This window comes from Rhagoletis zephyria, unplaced genomic scaffold, assembly GCF_001687245.7.
Source record: "Rhagoletis zephyria isolate East Lansing unplaced genomic scaffold, Rhagoletis_zephyria_1.1 Rzeph_scaffold_03883, whole genome shotgun sequence".
NCBI classification, from domain to species: Eukaryota; Metazoa; Arthropoda; class Insecta; order Diptera; family Tephritidae; genus Rhagoletis; species Rhagoletis zephyria.
In genome coordinates, this window is record NW_016160966.1 from 40,181 (window position 1) to 57,024 (window position 16,844).

The window sequence follows — 16,844 nt, forward strand, 5'->3', positions numbered from 1 at the left end:
TTAACAGTAGGTTCGCAGTTTTTTAACCACACCGATTCATTGTCACCGTTTTTGGTCTTACAGGGAGCAGAGGTTTTGTTTTTTGCTTACAAATTACTTGGTCCATTTTTAGAGTTATGACACTATTGAAGTAAATGAGCGATATGTACATACATGAAAATGTGTGTGGTTGTTTTATGCTGTTACCAACAATAATCCAATTTCTCGAAAATGACACTACCGCTTTCGCGGGCAATTTAGTGCAAAATTATTGTTTTCCTTCAGTTAGTTTTTATATATAAAAAAAACGAAATTAAAATATATAATAATAATTACTTTCGTGAAACTGGCCTAAGCAACTATCTAAGCATAATTTATTTTATTTCCACTTCAATTTAAAATTTCTTAAATGGAACAAATTTTCGGTTGTAATAGTGATATAATTTTAACTAGTGAATAATGTACTATATTATGCCTTCTCTCTCACCCTACTACCAAATAATATAAAACACATTTTTTTCTTTATTCATTTTTGATTTATTTTATATTTCAATTCAATTTTTTATAGTTTTAATTACTTTTATAATCGCTTAATATTAAGAAAGATCACACGTGAAAATCAAATGTGAAACATTTTCAATTTAAACTGAAATGCCTCCATTTCAGCGACTTTCTTGTGTAGCAAACTATAACTAATTTTTGGTTTCAGCTGTTTGCTTTTGCTTCTTTCATAAAGCAAAAACGAAAAAAAATTATTACAATTCAAGTGAGTTTAATATTAGTTACATGTACGACTTTATAGAAAAAGTCATCACTTGGCACCAAATGCACTCTGCTCGTCGGTTGTTATAAGTTTCTAACAATTATTCGCAAAAGTTTGCAGTTTTAAATTTTTTCAAAATTTTTCTACAATAATACAATACGGCTTTGGTGGATTTACAGTTGGTTATATATTTTTTTTTGTATGTGGTCATTTAAAGTGGGCTTGTTAAAAGTTTTCATCTTCTATTTATGTCTGTCCTAGTGTACACATGTTTATACCTATGTGTCTTTACATGTTATATTAGCGAAATTTGTATTTCAAAAGAAAAATATATTAAAATAAACTAAAATATAGTGGGTAAGTTGCAGTAAAAAGTTATAAGTTGATTCGAATTTTATAACCTCAAGCCGTTAGCATTGGAAACAAGCTTTGCGCTGGTCAGGTGTATTGTGTTAGTTGGGTAATTTGTTGTTTTACAAAAATGTGTATAAATAAAATTTGCTACATTAAAGCTTTTTATGCAAAAATTTGCATTTTTTTCTTTAATTTCCATTTTTACTAACTGTGCAAAATCTGAACTGCTACTGAATTTTATTATTTAAACTTTTTCACGTTATTTTTAACAATTATTGTTATGTTGTTTATTTCCTAGGAGTCTTCTTAAATTTTATATATCCATCGATGAAACTGGGCGTTTTAACTGCAAAGATTTCAAAGTTAATTTTATTAAATTTCTTTCATCGCAAGTGCTTTTTAAAAACGCTTACTTTTAAACCAACTTCATCAGATGAGGTTTTTGTTTGACTAAATTCTATATGACGCCAGCTCCTGCTTCGTGTTTAGCTTCAACTGTGTTTATGTGCGTATGTGTTTGAAAGTAATTTATTTGTGATAAAATAAAAGATTTAAAAATCTACTACATCGCCGTGTGTTTGCTTAAAAAAATGAAGCAATATTGAAAAAATATTCATACATATGAAAAAAAACAATGCATATAAACTTAATAGGTCTCGCATATTTAAATCTTTCTGGAGGAATTATGCAGCGGTAGCAAATCAAGTACTTATTCGTTTGCACTTGCAATTTTTACACGAGTGTGCATTTACAACAACAACAAAAAGAAAAAACCAACAACAACGATTTAGCATAATATTTTCTGCTATAGGAAAATGTACAAAATTGAAAACAAAGCCAAACTATTATGTATTTTGTGAGGTTCTGTAAAATGTTTCTCAAAATAAGTGTGGGCAATTAAACCAATGAACGTCTTAGCAGGGAAATCACACCCCAAACGCTAGCAGCGCCAGCAGTTAACAACGCTCCAATAGACACGCTGAGCGCACCAGCGCCATTGCAATTATCCTTGTCACAAGAGCAAACTATTTGACGGCCACCGAAACCGGCGCGCTGGTAGCAGTAATTAGTCGATGTCTGATTGAGAAAGCCGCATGAACGTATAATACGGCTGTCCGGTGGCACTGCAATGAGAGGGAAATATTGGAGTACAATATTACGATATGCTTACTAAAAAAAAAAAAAAAAAAAAAAAAAAAAAAAAAAAAAAAAAAAAAAAANGATTATTTACAGAGAATTCAATGATTTGCGAGATCTTGCGGCAGTAAGTCGGTATGCCTCTGCCGCGTGTTGAGTAATCCTCCTGGCAGTCCTTGAGCAAATGATCTGGTGGTATGTCCAGTGCACAATTTGCATCCTTATGGCTATTGCATACGTAACATTTGATAGCAGCACCTGGAAAATAGAAAAATATGCATACAAATTATTAGGCGCTTGTACATATGTACATACATATGTACATATTTTGTTACAGTAAAAATAGCATGTGTAATATACACGTATAAATACTAAAAGTGTGTTAATTTACTTCAGTTTAGTACAGTGTAAGTATATGCTTTCGAATGTTGTGTTTGTATGTCGAATTGATCAATTCCCTCATTTGCTAAATTTACAAAATTTTATTCTGCTCCCTTTTTCAGCNACACCTGGAAAATAGAAAAATATGCATACAAATTATTAGGCGCTTGTACATATGTACATACATATGTACATATTTTGTTACAGTAAAAATAGCAGGTGTAATATACATGTATAAATACTAAAAGTGTGTTAATTTACTTCAGTTTAGTACAGTGTAAGTATATGCTTTCGAATGTTGTGTTTGTATGTCGAATTGATCAATTCCCTCATTTGCTAAATTTACAAAATTTTATTCTGCTCCCTTTTTCAGCCGCTGTGTCAATACCACTCAGTAGGACCCTAACAACTTAATTAGAATCTTTTTTTCTAACAGCGCTCGCCCTCGGTAGGCAATGACAAATCTCCAAATGCATTTCTGCAAAGCAAGAAAGCTTCTCATTAAAATTATTTGTCCTACATTTTTGTTGTGCATTAGATTAGAACGCACAACATACCTATGTACATAAATTGGAGGAGAAGCTGGGTCAAACACTAAGCAAAAGTGTAAGCNTTAACAACTTAATTAGAATCTTTTTTTCTAACAGCGCTTGCCCTCGGTAGGCAATGACAAATCTCCAAATGCATTTCTGCAAAGCAAGAAAGCTTCTCATTAAAATTATTTGTCCTACATTTTTGTTGTGCATAAGATTAGAACGCACAACATACCTACATACATAAATTGGAGGAGAAGCTGGGTCAAACACTAAGCAAAAGTGTAAGCGCCAAAATATTATTATTATTAATTAAAGGTTATGAATTCTTGAATTTTTTGATATGAAATACGTTTTTTTTGATTGTCTTCAAAATATAGCGGACCCGTGGCGCATCCACGCACCGTTTCCATTTCCGTTTCTCTTTGTCTTTTCCGTTCTTCTTCTTCGTTGACAAATTGCAGCTGATTTGTTTTAGGTGTTTGTAAGTGTGTTTCTTTACTAAATTATTCCAAGATGCAGAAGAAAAGTTGCTAAGCCCAGTTTGTAAAATTTTACAGGGAAAAATATAACTTTTCAAACTAATTTTTTCAAGAACTTTTTTGCAAAAATTTTAATACGCGTACTCCAAACACATCAAATTAAGAAAGTGCAGTGTATAACATGAGTCACATATCGCACCTTTTTAATGAGTTTTGCATGCAAGCGATTATCCGACGCAGCGCGTGACAGGGCATGACAGCGAAGTTTGGTAAATTTTGATTTTTCGCTATGTGACATTTTCAAAGACACATGCCACTCTCATTGCTTGTGAGTATTTACCCTGTTTGTTTATCTATCAAATTTACTGAGAGTTACCCTGGCATTCAGTAAGCGGTCTCTAGTCACTAAAAGTGACTTTTGGTAGTGAACTTGGAGTTTGAGACTATTTGGTATTCAGTACGCTGTCTCACGTCTCTAGTCTCAAAAATAAGTCACTAATTTGTCAGCTGGTTAAGAGTCGGTCACAAAACTAGAAGTATGGAGGAAAAGCTTATTTCTTTCCATTTTATAAAAAAAAAAACGCGAAAATGAAGCGACGAAATTTGCTCAATAAGAATTTCATTAGGAAATAAACCAAAATGCGTTTATATCATACAAATATATTGAAAAAAATTAAATTTTTTTGTGTTTAAACATTAAAATCTAAAGATTGTAAAAAAATAAAACTAATAAAAAAACTACTAAATAAAAAAAGTATACACTGAACTGACATACAGATTACACTGTACAGCTGATTCTGAGAGATTATGCGCTCTATGCGGATTATAATTACACCCCTGCTTCACATGCGCTGCTTGTCTTATGTCCTGCACTGCAATGTACATATGTAAGTATAACTAGCGCTTTACGCCTCGTTATTTCACACAAATTTTCTTGAAATTATGACATCTATTTTTAAATTAAATTGCAGCCACTTGATGGCAGAAAACCACAACGTGGTGGACAGGAATGAAGGAATGGCGCAATTCCTATGCACATTCAATACATACAAACATGTGTATGTATGTATGCACAGAAGCAGTCAAGTATAAAAATAAAGAAAATATGTAGAAAAGGAAATAAAAATAACAAAAAAATTCTGATGCAATGCAACGTTGTGTACCTAATTTGTAACAGTACATAAACGTTGAGAAGCGAAGGTGTAATATGGCTCAAGCCAAACACGGGTGTGCTCAGACTTGATGGCATCATATCCTCGCTGGCAATTAAACTTTAGTGTTAGTGGCATTACTAAATATTACAAAAGGAGTGCCGTTGTGATAAGTTGGATGATTGCAATGCCTTTTTTTACTGGTAGAAAATTCCTTAAACCTGCTGCTACGCTCGCTGGATTGCTTGCTAGCCTGTACACTATACATTTTTCCAGTTTGCCGCATTTATCTACATACATACATACTTATGTATGAATGTAGGAGTAAATGAATTATTTAATTTTAACTCTGTACACAAAAGCACTGAAGTGTGCGATGCACTGAGTAGTAATGAATAGTATCAGCAAACAAGAAAATAAAATAAAACTGATTTTCTGCAGCTACTAAAAATAACAGAACTAGCAAATACGATGATTGCGTTGTTGAGACGGAAGTGAGGTTATATAAGCCTTTGGCACCGGCTAATGCTAAATGTGTATGTATGTAGTTGCAACCGGCAAAACTCAGCTGTTTCCGGTGAGGTGNTGTTGTTGAGACGGAAGTGAGGTTATATAAGCCTTTGGCACCGGCTAATGCTAAATGTGTATGTATGTATGTAGTTGCAACCGGCAAAACTCAGCTGTTTCCGGTGAGGTGTGGGCGCTAAATTTTGTAGGAATGGTTGTGGCGCAAGTAAATGATCATCATTCGCATACAAGCGTGTGGTGGCGGCGACAAAAAGAGGAACCCACTAGTGGTAATGATGCTGTCACATCTGCATGTGGCTTGATTATATTGGCGCTGGCTGAAGTGCACTCAATATGCCATTAAGTACATACACATGTATGTATGTATATAGTTGCTTGTGCTTGCGATTGACATGAGGGCGCTGTACCCGGCTCTGTATTCATTGGCTGAGTAAGTACCTTTGTATGTACATATGCACATATGTACGTAAATATTGGCATGCTAGTTTATGTGTTTATTTTGCTAAAACTTAATATTTTAGATAAATCCAACTACGCGATAAGTTAAATGCAACTACGCGATAACTTAACTAATAATGATTAAGTAAGCGACTTTATTAAAGACTTACTACTGTTGGCGGAAGAGATAACCAAATAAGTTAGCTGCTAAGTAACTACCTGTGTTTATTTAATTGTTACAGAAATCTTTAATATGTAATACTCTTCTTAAAGTGTACATTTGTCTACAGTACAATCGAATGCTGCATACATACATACTTATGTACATTTGTACATATGAACGTTATTTAATACAAATCATTGTGGGTATTCATTGCCAATTGTATGTACATATGTATATACATATGTGTCTCGTGAAGTAATTCGATATGCCCATTCCACTTTAACTTGGCCCACTGACAATGAAATGTATGATGATCATAAGTACATACATATGTATGTATGTATGTACATATGTAAACATCAATCGTTGCAAATATTATAATAATAAGATGTAATATTAAGTAGCGCCATTTCTTTCGCCATACCCTCATCTAAAATGCTTTTGACACATTCGTTCCTACATTTATATAAACATATATGTATGTATATTAAGGTGCATCACATTTCATTCAAAAACAAAAAAGGGAATTGTTTTTCCATCGGAATTATAAATTTAATGTTATTTTAAGACTTCAGTCGAAATATTTCAGAAAAATGTTACGATCTACGTCAGCTGGAATGATTCGAAAATACTTCTAAAATTCGATTTTTTTATAAATAAAATTAGTTTTGAAAGATATTTTTTCAAAAGAATAACCTCAGATGATAAAAGAGCTTAAGCTAAAAAAAAAGATTGAATTCAGTTAATATTTTATTTATCATACCCCAATATTTTATTGGCAAGTGCCGCATGCTTACCTACCATTTTGACCCAATGATAAAAGTTAGCCTATATGAAAAAAAACGATATTTTTGCTTAAATTTATCAGTTTATCCGCAGTCTTTCATGAACGCACCTTGGTTGATAATTGCACAAAATCGTCTATTATTTATCTTATCTGACTAGTTACATTTCATTCCTACCTCGTCCATTGTGCAAATTTGCTTTTTATGTGTTCGTAGCAAAATCGACCACCTGACAGTCCGTCAGGGTTGAAATTTGCTGAAATTTATACGTTTACCCACCAAAATTGTTTGATAAACTGATAAACTTCGGTTAAATAGATTTCCATGCAAAGTTTGACAGTTCAATCAGATCAAAATGATAAATTTATCATTTTATCAAGTTTATCAACAGTTTATCACTTTTGATGAAGACCCCTAATAAGTAATTAAAAAGAAATATCTCAACTCCTGCGACACCTAGCGGATTAATTAATCTTTAATATAACATTGTCAGCGGGCTCTCAGCTTAGCTTAAACTTTCAAGTCTCTAACTCGTCGGGAAGTATGCTAAAATGTATTCCGAAATTTGATTACACATAGGTGAAACTTAACAAAAGCTAGTAATAAATGTTATAATTCCATTGGAAAACCCGCAACTTTTTTTAGCGAGGCACCGTAATGTACATATGTAAGTTCTCAAATATGCACTTATGTATATCGATCTGTCTCAGGTTGTTGGTGTACATTGAACTGTCATTTATTAAATAATCTTTTGAAAAGGAACGAGTTACCGCTGTAACATGTTTATCACACAGTAGAGGTCGTAGGTATGACCTTACTTTGGTGCACGGGTGGTGGCGTACTTTAAATCGAACCAAAGACTGCCACCTCCGAATCTAGGCTGTTATGCGACAACATGGCTGTATTTGAACAGCGTCTTCTCGACACCTGTGCACCAGGAGTAACATACGCCTTAACGCAACAAACTTCAATAACAGAGTGAAGAGTTCTAAGCACAGGCACAGCTTTTTTGAGAGCCTGAGGCAGCGTTGTTCATCGAACACGGCGGCGACGATAACGAGCCATCTACCTGCAAGGTAGTGACACAAAGAAACGATGCCATCTAATGTCACCAGGGAACCGATTGCATAGCGAAGCGCAGATGTACACAGTAAGCGAGCGTAACATAATGCCGAGTAAGTATCTCCTGGTCAGCTGATAGGCACGTCGGAAAGCATCTCTATGAGCTGAAGGACGAGACCCAACAACCATGGCATTCAAAGTTGTAATGCAACTCTTGTCCCATGGATGCTATCTTCGGAATTCACCGATCACCCCTTGGAAAGGAAAGGTGTCAGCTGCTTCGAGAGACACACGCTACTCTGGCACAATTGGGTCCTAGGTATTTTACTACTACTAGGTAGCACCTATGCAGACTCGACACAGACAAACCCAAAACATGCCCGGCTTGTGAAGACACCGACACTTCACATGACACCAAACGCCACGTCACATGCCCCTATAAACATGTACCGGTTACCTATTTGTAAAAACCCGGGTTCTAGTACCTGTTACCAATTTTGAGAAGAGCGGAGTGGTAACTTTCGTTATTTTATTATTGTTATTTTAAAAATAAAATCGGTTCTTTGTACCGGTTACAATTCTAAAAAAAAATTAAGTATTGATAGGTATGATAAATGAATAGTATATCATAATGAAAATATAATAATCGTGAAAACAATCGTCACATTTATGCATTAAAACATAGGCGGGTCTACACCGCTTTATACGAAAATGGTAACCGGCATTAAAAATTCGGATTTTTTGATATTGGTTACGGGTACAAATAAAATTATTTCATTTTTGAAATAACAATAGTAAACAAATGGAAGAGATCACTGTGGTTAATCAGAATTAGTAACTGGTAACCGGTTTTTTTTTAGAAATTTGGTAACCGATACAAATAAACAGATTCAATTTTATTTAATTACATATTTTTCTGAATAGCATGCTTTTCTTAGACAGGCACACCTAAAAATAGAGCCAGCTTGATTGCGCTAGTTAGTTGAGCTTGAACAACAACGTTTGCACAAAACTTTGAAGAAATCTTAATAATAGAAATTTAAATCTAATAAACATCGCACATCCTCCTTGTCGGCATGCAACGTTAGATACTTAAGATTTAAACAAACTCAAGCTAAAAAAAAAAAAAATCATAGCATATTTTGCCACTTGTGACCTCCATATGCCGCTAAAAAGCTCACGCAATCAGCACTGCAGATTCACAAGAGCCAATGGGACTGAATGAATACAATGCGAATATAAAGCCTTAAGCCGCTGCTATTCAGATACAGATACATATTAAGTGAAAATTAACTAACTAATTGAACTCAATGTCGAAAGTAAGTGATACAAGTAACAACAGACAGTAATAACAATAACAATAACAGAAATGTGCAAAAAAATAAAATTAAAATGGAGAAAAATTACGCAATTTAGTGCAATTCTTTCACATTGGCTGCGATTTGTTGATGCTTTTTGTTGCTAATTTTACGCGTTATGTATATGTACATATAAATGCACGGTTATACATATACATATGCATGTACATATGAAAGTATATACATATGTATTTCTGTGCATATGTACATATATTTGCCCAAACCCAAAACCATTGTTTTTCTCGTAAACATTTTTAGAAAAATCACATTGAACTGTCGGAGTTAGCGTTTTGCAAATTTGTGAGTTGCAAGTGTTGCATGGGAAAAAAACAAAACAAAATACTGGTAATAATACAAAATTTTTTTTTGCTTTTATTATATTCGCTGCTTGGCCTTATAGTGGACAAAGTGTTTATTGGAGCATATAATATATACATACATATGTACATACATACACACATAAATATGTATGTATTTGCAAGAGTCAGCGGAAAATATAGTGAAAAGTGGAGAGCAGCACAGAGCTAAAAATCTAATTTTTTTTATATATGGAAATGCAGTTGTTTGTGGGTTCTCAGTAAATACATGCTAATATGTGTTTATTAAAGAGTATAGATATATTTATAAATATGTATATATGTATGTATGCATGTATGCACATCCATTCATATTTATTTTATGCCATTAACTGGTTTTATTGTCGCCAGCCCTTATAGTTTATTTAGCTTCGTTACCCTTAATTGACGAAGTATGACGGATTTGAAAATCTAACAAATGCTCACAGAGGTACGTATGTATGTAGATACATACATATGTATATTTCTTTTCACTGCCCTGTAAGAAATCCTACTAAAGTGTTTTCGAGTGAGTGAGTGAGTGAGTATGTTTGTTGTTCTTTCACGTCAAAACGGCTGAACGGTTTTCAATAAAATGTGGCCCAGTATAACATATAGCATATTTTTTTTTAAAGAGGGTTGGCATCTTTACCAAAGTTTAACATCAATAAATAAATAAAATAAAATTTTACTAGGTGCCAAGCGAAACGAATTCAAAATCTATTTATTTCGATAATACTGTTTAAGGGTGTTGCCAGCTTTTAAAAAAATACTCAATTTACAATTAAGCTTAATTAAATATCACAATAATGTGTGTGTCAAACGAATTGAGTTTAGTACGATTTATTTCGAAACATTTCTCTAAAAGAGGGTTGCCACCCGTTAAAAAATTTGAACTGAATTTAGATAAGTTATACGAAATATTTTAATATGGGTATCAAACAAGAGAGGTTCAAGAACATTCTATCGATTTCGATAATATTTTTGAAGAAGGTTGCCACCAGTTTTGAATTTCAAAATCAATTTAGTTTACAAGTTAAATCAAATATTTTGATATGGGTATCAAACGAGAAAGGTTTAAGAAAGTTTAATTTTGAGAATATTTTTGAAGAGTGTTGCCATCTATTAAAAAAGGCGAAATCAGTTCAATCAACATTATTTAATATGGGTGTCAAAGGAGACAAGTTTAAGTAAGTTTTATTTTGAAAATATTTTTGAAGGGGGTTGCCACCTAGGTAAAAAGGGTAAAATCAGTTCAATCAAAGAGTTAAACGAAATATTTTAATATGGGTATAATACTAGAGAGATTAAAGCGGGCTGCCACCCGTTTCGAAATTCAAAATCAACTTAAGTAACAAGTTAAATAAAATATGTGGATGTGCATATCAAACGAGATAGATTTACAAAAGGCTGTATCTATTTCGAAAATATTTTTAACGAGGGTTGCCAAAGGCTTAATAATTTAAAATCAATTTAATTGATAATTTAAATTGAATCCCATTATGCTTATAAATGTGAAAGTTTGTGAGTGACTGTGTATGTTTGTTAATCTTCCTTTGTTTGCTTAAAAAATAAAAAAAAGCTTTATTACGAATATATTTTAAAGAGCATTGCCAGCTACTTATTTAAAACCTTAATTTCAATTTTATTAATAAATTAAATAAGGTATTCAATATGGGTGGCAAACGAATGAGGTTTAAGAAAGCTTTATTTTGAAAATATTTTGAAGGCAGTTACCACCTATTTAAAAAATAAAATGCAATTTTTCATAAATAAGGTATTACAATATGGATGTCAAGCGAAAGTGGTTTAGCGCCTTCTTTTAGCATATCTGGTTGAACTTATTTTATTTTGATTTCCAACATATTTGTACTCAAGATTTCCTCGGTTTGCTTAACGTTTTAGTTAACTTTTGTGATAATAAAATTTTAGCTGCCTTCGCATTCAGATGCGTCACTTAGCTGGGTTAGGTTAATCTGGTTGGCTGTGTGTCACACATAGACTATCTGGCAGTAACAGACGAATCTAGAACCTTGGCTAGACTTATGGAAGGTATAAGTAGTTTAGGATGCCACCGCTTGTAGCGCTTCTAAATACAGGATAACCTCGAGTAGACTGGGGAAGGAAATTTAAATCCAGATTTCTATAGCCCAATTCAACAGTTCAAAGAGGTTAATCTACTACAACGGATTTATCGGACAAGATCGCCAGAAGATGACAAACTCAACAGGGGCAGCTGTAGCGAGAGATTACACACGTTATCTTAGGGCGGCTAGACGAGATCTTGTGATGAGTTTTGAGGATACAATAGACCTAAGGTCGCAGTGTACATCCGCTCATATACCTATTTATAAGTATATACCTAATGAATCTAAGAAGAACCTGGGAGCCCACTGTTGAGACATCTTCCAGTTTATCCAATTGAGTAGCCCCTTGGTATTTCAGTCGACTTATCTATAACGCCGAAAACAAGCTTATCTAGCTGTTTCAAAGTCTCCTTGAGTTCCAGATCATCCATGCATTTCCTGCATAAATATGTGGCAATCGGTGATTCGCAACTTCGTTGTGAGTGTTGCAAGTTAGAAGTGCCCTCAGACTTTCTTGTAGTTCGGCGTGTCCTGGCGAGGCCTCATTGTAGTTATACATCCCCATGAGTTTAAATAATGTTAGATTTCTCATCAATGGTACCTTCTTATTTGATTAGCTAGACATTGTTAATTTCAATAGTAAGTTATGTATAAATATTTTATTAAAGTCGCTCTATTTGCCAAACTCTTTCCTGCAGGGCACTTTAAAACCTAAATACATATGTGCATGTAAATTTGTTTGCATGTTTATGTGCGATTTGTCCTAAAACAGACAGCCATCTAAGAACAAAAGAATGAGTTGGCGCCATTGTTAGTTCCTTCGAACTTCCTGATGTAAGAAAATTCCATTGTGAATTGGGTGTGTGCGCATGCATTAAAAAATATTTTGGGTTACAAGAAGAATTCGGAATCTTTAGAAATGATAGTACATAGATAAGCATAAATGCCCGTACAAAATTAGAGTGCCTCTTGTTTGAACGTCTAGTGGTAAGGAAAAGAAACTGCGCTAAATAAAAACCCAGTACGAGGCAAAAGTCTTGAATTAAATTTTTGGAGAAAATTCCAAGAAAAAAGTTTTTGAGGACTAAAATCATTTTTTAAACGTTTATTAAAGATAAGTAATTAAATAGTAAGATGCAGAAAGTGGACATTTTCTTACTTACAAATAAATTTTAATATCACGCGCACGTCAGAGAAAAGCTTACGGGGAGAAAAAGGAACAAATAGAGAACAGTACTGGAACCAAGCACCTGGGAGTGCCAGGCAAAGACGATGTTGGGGGATACAAAAATAATCTATAAGTACGCTTGATAAACTTAATCACTTGGCTAAGAAAAAAAACCCATAAGATTGAATAAGCTTCCGGTAAACTTAATATCTCTTTTGGGATTATTCGGGCAGAGCCTGTCAAATAGTTAGGAAGAGAGAGGTCTGCGAGTCCGCAAATTAGATTTGAATTCCAGGAACAGTGATTTGAAAATAAAACAGGACTTTTTGTACCAGTTACCAATTTCGAAAATAACCGGGTTTCTAGTAACGGTTATCAATTTTGAGAAAAGCGGAGTAGTCAAGCACATTTTTTTTTATCAGGGTTGTTTCAACACTGAAATCGTTTCTTTGTACCGGTTACCAATTTCGTAAAAAGTTATCCCGCCCATAATTTTTTAAATGTTTATGGTAGAAGCAAGCGGAAAGAAATAAAGTATTTCGCCGCGGCAAGCTAAAGCTGAATAGCGCGTTACAGCGTTTTTCAAAAAAACGGCAATATTTCAATTATTACAAAACTGATATACATAGTGTCTATGAGAAATCTTTACGCAAAATACTAATTTTTGCTTTTAATTAAAAAAGTGAGCCGCAACATTCCACTTATCTCAAAATTGGTAACCGTTACTAAAACCCGGGTTTTACAAAATTGGTAACCGGTACAAAAAACCGATTTCATTTTTAAATAAGCACAATAAAAAATAAATAACCACTATAAAATTAATAACCGATACAAAAAAGTCGAGGTTCCCGATATCGATAACGGCTACAAAAAACCGATTTTATTATTTTTGAAATCACCGTGAAGTAATCCTTGTAGGAGTAAAGTTGCAACAAATTACGACCATTTCGGATTGTCTTATGCATTGAGCTTCGGGTGCTCCACCTTAAAACACTTTCTAATTAAAAGATTGGAAATGTTTACGAACGTCAATTACTGTGTAATAAGCCTTCCCGACATCGCCTATCGGCGGTTAGATTAGCACGACTATAAAAAATTAACGCCCAAGTCGAAACTGTGTACTATTTAGTTAGTTACCATAAACCATTTATGTTAACAAGACCAACCAGCCTGGTAAAAGCCGTTACTAGCGTGTAATATCAGAACTGGATTTTCCTAAGAGGTTATGTGTTCTTTTACTGCTACTCGCAGCCATCGACAACAAACTTATTGATACTTGGAAGTGTTGCTTCGGGCCTGGAAAATCACCACACACAAATTTGAATCAGCTTCTGATAGCACGGTGACGTTGCCATGCCCAAATTTTAGATCCCCGAAGATTGGACAAATTGCTTTTACACGATTTCTTTCAATCTGGTATTGTTTAATTAAAATCATTATCCTCAACAGAGCAAACAGCCCGACTTTCTACTACTTAGAGGAAGCAAGGTTTAGCGGAGATCGAATATAAGTTAACGTAACTCCGGAAAACACACATATAGCATAGGTTAGATTACGTTTGGTTAAGTATCGCGTAAGTCCAAATAAATAAGTGCCAACATCGAAGTTTCACAGGCGAAGGGCTCCTCCGAGCTACCAAAAAGGTACGATCTAAGGTGTTTATTCATTCAAACGCAGTCTTGGGAAAAGCTGGACAGTTAAAAAGGTGTTGCGATGATTCCAAATTTACACACCCACACTGGAAACTCTGGAGTTCTGGAGGACTTCGATTTCATCACTGATCGCATGGATTACTGCGCCATCGAAACGGCTTATAGAAGCTTCTTCTCTGCACACTTTCCCGCAAGGCAGGATTGGGAGGGGCAGAACTTCTGGAGAGGGTTAGTAGTGAACTTCTTTACGGATGGTTCGAAACTGTACAGCAGAGTTGGTGGTGGGGCCTTCCATCGAGAGGTTTTCACAGAGCGTTCGGGTTTTCAGACTGCTGTAGTTTATTGAAGGCAGTTAGTGAGGTGAGAATTTATTCTGATAACTAAACGGCTATCAGGGTGCCAAGTGCGCTAGAGTTGCGCTATAATTTAGTTAAGGAATATCTACTCTCTCTTTCGTTTGCGTCAGAATACTTGCATCTAGCCTTGAAATGTTATGAACGGATAACAAGTGGCTGGGTTACACTCGTGGATAGGTGGGTCTATGGTTAGCTCAGCGAGCGCAGGAGAAAACCAAGACATACGCAGTTGCAAAGTCCTTCTGGCCGAAGACACTCCTCGCACTTACAAATCCACTGCTCTCAGTCTTGTTGGAGGTTTCATAGGGTCATACTTCAATCGGTATTCGCGCAAGACGGCTGAACATATTATCTGATTCCGTGTGTTGCCGTTGTTTGGAAAATGACCCCTAGCGTCCGCGAGTTTGGGCTTGAAATACTTTGAGGTTAGCCGAATTCGTAATTACATAATCGGCTTGAGACATTTTATCGATTATGTAGTGGGTGCCGTTCAAAAAGTAGCATCCTACTTCTGGGACTGCCACCTAAATAAGTTAACCTAACGATCGTTTTTAAGACGGTCTCGGACGATCTAGCCCTGAGGTAAGCATGTTGCGGTCCTGACATTCGATCAATAGCAATCTTTTTCCTTATATCCTCCCCTGGATTGTGAGCAAAAGAGAAACGAAACTGATTTGCTTGAGGATGCTGGAGAGAGATGTGAGAGCTTTTGCCAACCTTTTGTATAAACGTCAGCCTGAACACTTTTCTCTCCCTGGGGATATTATTAAACAAGTAACTGGCAAGAGTTTTTGCTCGACGTCTAACGGCTGTATGCCGCATGAGAAAAAGTCAATGTTTTCGAGTTCATAAGCATTTAATATGACTTTTTCGTAAATATTTATAACACGCATTCGTATTTCTTGTATAGATTTACCTTAGGGCAGCAGGACTGTATAATTTAAGTCCGTGCTTTCCAATCGCAAGCCAGAAGTCAGCTAAAAAAACATTACACAATATGGGCGGGAGAGAAAAGTGTATGTAGACAGACTTAAGTATGTGTAAGTGTGAATGTAATACAAGTGCAATGAAAAAAGGATAAGGAGGAGCAACGAAGCATATCCATTACACGCTGCGAACTATCAGTAACAGAAATCACAAGGCAATTTCTTCAACCGAATAAGTGCAAAATGAGATTTAAGGGCAAGTAGTAAAGGAAGAAAAGATAAAACTAAATGCACATGAAAGAAAGGCGCATAAGAGTGAGAGCTGCTTTCAGAGCGAATTGTTAAGGACAAGGAAATGAAGAGGAAATGCGTTAACACAACGAGCGTGATGGTCGGGTTGAAAGGCGACATGCTGAACAGGGTGTAAAGGGCGCAAGGAGAGCGAGTGGGGCTAGTAGAGTAAGGGGAGCAAGGAAAAGAGAAAATTATTTAATCCTATTTGAGAATGTGTACATACACAGCTTTTTCCGCTGCTTACCTCACCACGCACACAGGCACATGCCGTTCGAGGGCAAGTTTTCAAATAAAGGATACTTACAGCCAAAAAGGGAGAAAAGTGAAAAAGTTTTGGGAGGAAAATTATCAAATGAAAATTAAAATATGGAAAAAAACGAGTGGCATGCAATTTATGGGAAAATATTAAAATTTTATTTTTTTTAGTAGTTTTAAATTTCAGGTTTAACCAGTAGAAAAAGGGTTACACTTGCTGTGCTGTTTACAGCTTGTAAAAGTAGGGCGCTGCTTTGCCACAAATAAAGTCTAAACGAAAATTCAACATTATATAACATTAGCGTTCATATACATACATACATATGTATGCAGGTATGTACGTAAATTGCGTATACGCTGTATGTTGTATAATACTCGATATATCCAACAACGTCGCGGCCATTGACTTACCTTGCTGTACGGCCAAGAATAGCACCATAACGCTAGCTAGAATTGTTGACTGCATTTTGATTTAATTTAAATTTTTATTTATATATATATATATTTTCGCGCTGATACAACACACTCTATTTTCGTTTTGCAAATTTCGATACGTTTTTATATACTTTTTCTTTCTTTAAAACTTTCGTTTGGTCAACACTACTTTAGGCGACTTCACAGCTAACTCACTCGGCCACTCTATACAAAATTGTAAAT

The 16,844-nt window shown here is 34.8% G+C and overlaps 1 protein-coding gene across 1 annotated transcript; it reads right to left on the reverse strand.

The window, feature by feature from the left end:
- Positions 1-345: 345 nt before the first annotated feature.
- On the reverse strand, positions 346-16,838 carry LOC108369876 (uncharacterized). The gene is made up of 4 exons (XM_017625082.1): positions 16,599-16,838; positions 2,318-2,491; positions 1,510-2,220; positions 346-1,442 (listed from the first exon to the last, which is right to left on the reverse strand). The coding sequence occupies exons 1-3, from the start codon at positions 16,651-16,653 to the stop codon at positions 1,994-1,996; spliced, it is 456 nt and encodes a 151-aa protein (XP_017480571.1). The 5' UTR covers positions 16,654-16,838; the 3' UTR covers positions 346-1,442; positions 1,510-1,993.
- Positions 16,839-16,844: the final 6 nt, after the last annotated feature.

Bases quoted from the DNA above. Each gene is read 5' to 3' on its own strand.
- LOC108369876 (XM_017625082.1), bottom strand. From the start codon at position 16,653: ATGCAGTCAACAATTCTAGCTAGCGTTATGGTGCTATTCTTGGCCGTA. The intron at 2,492-16,598 runs GTAAGTCAATGG...TCTATTTTCCAG, and splicing joins ATTCTTGGCCGTACAGCAAG to GTGCTGCTATCAAATGTTAC.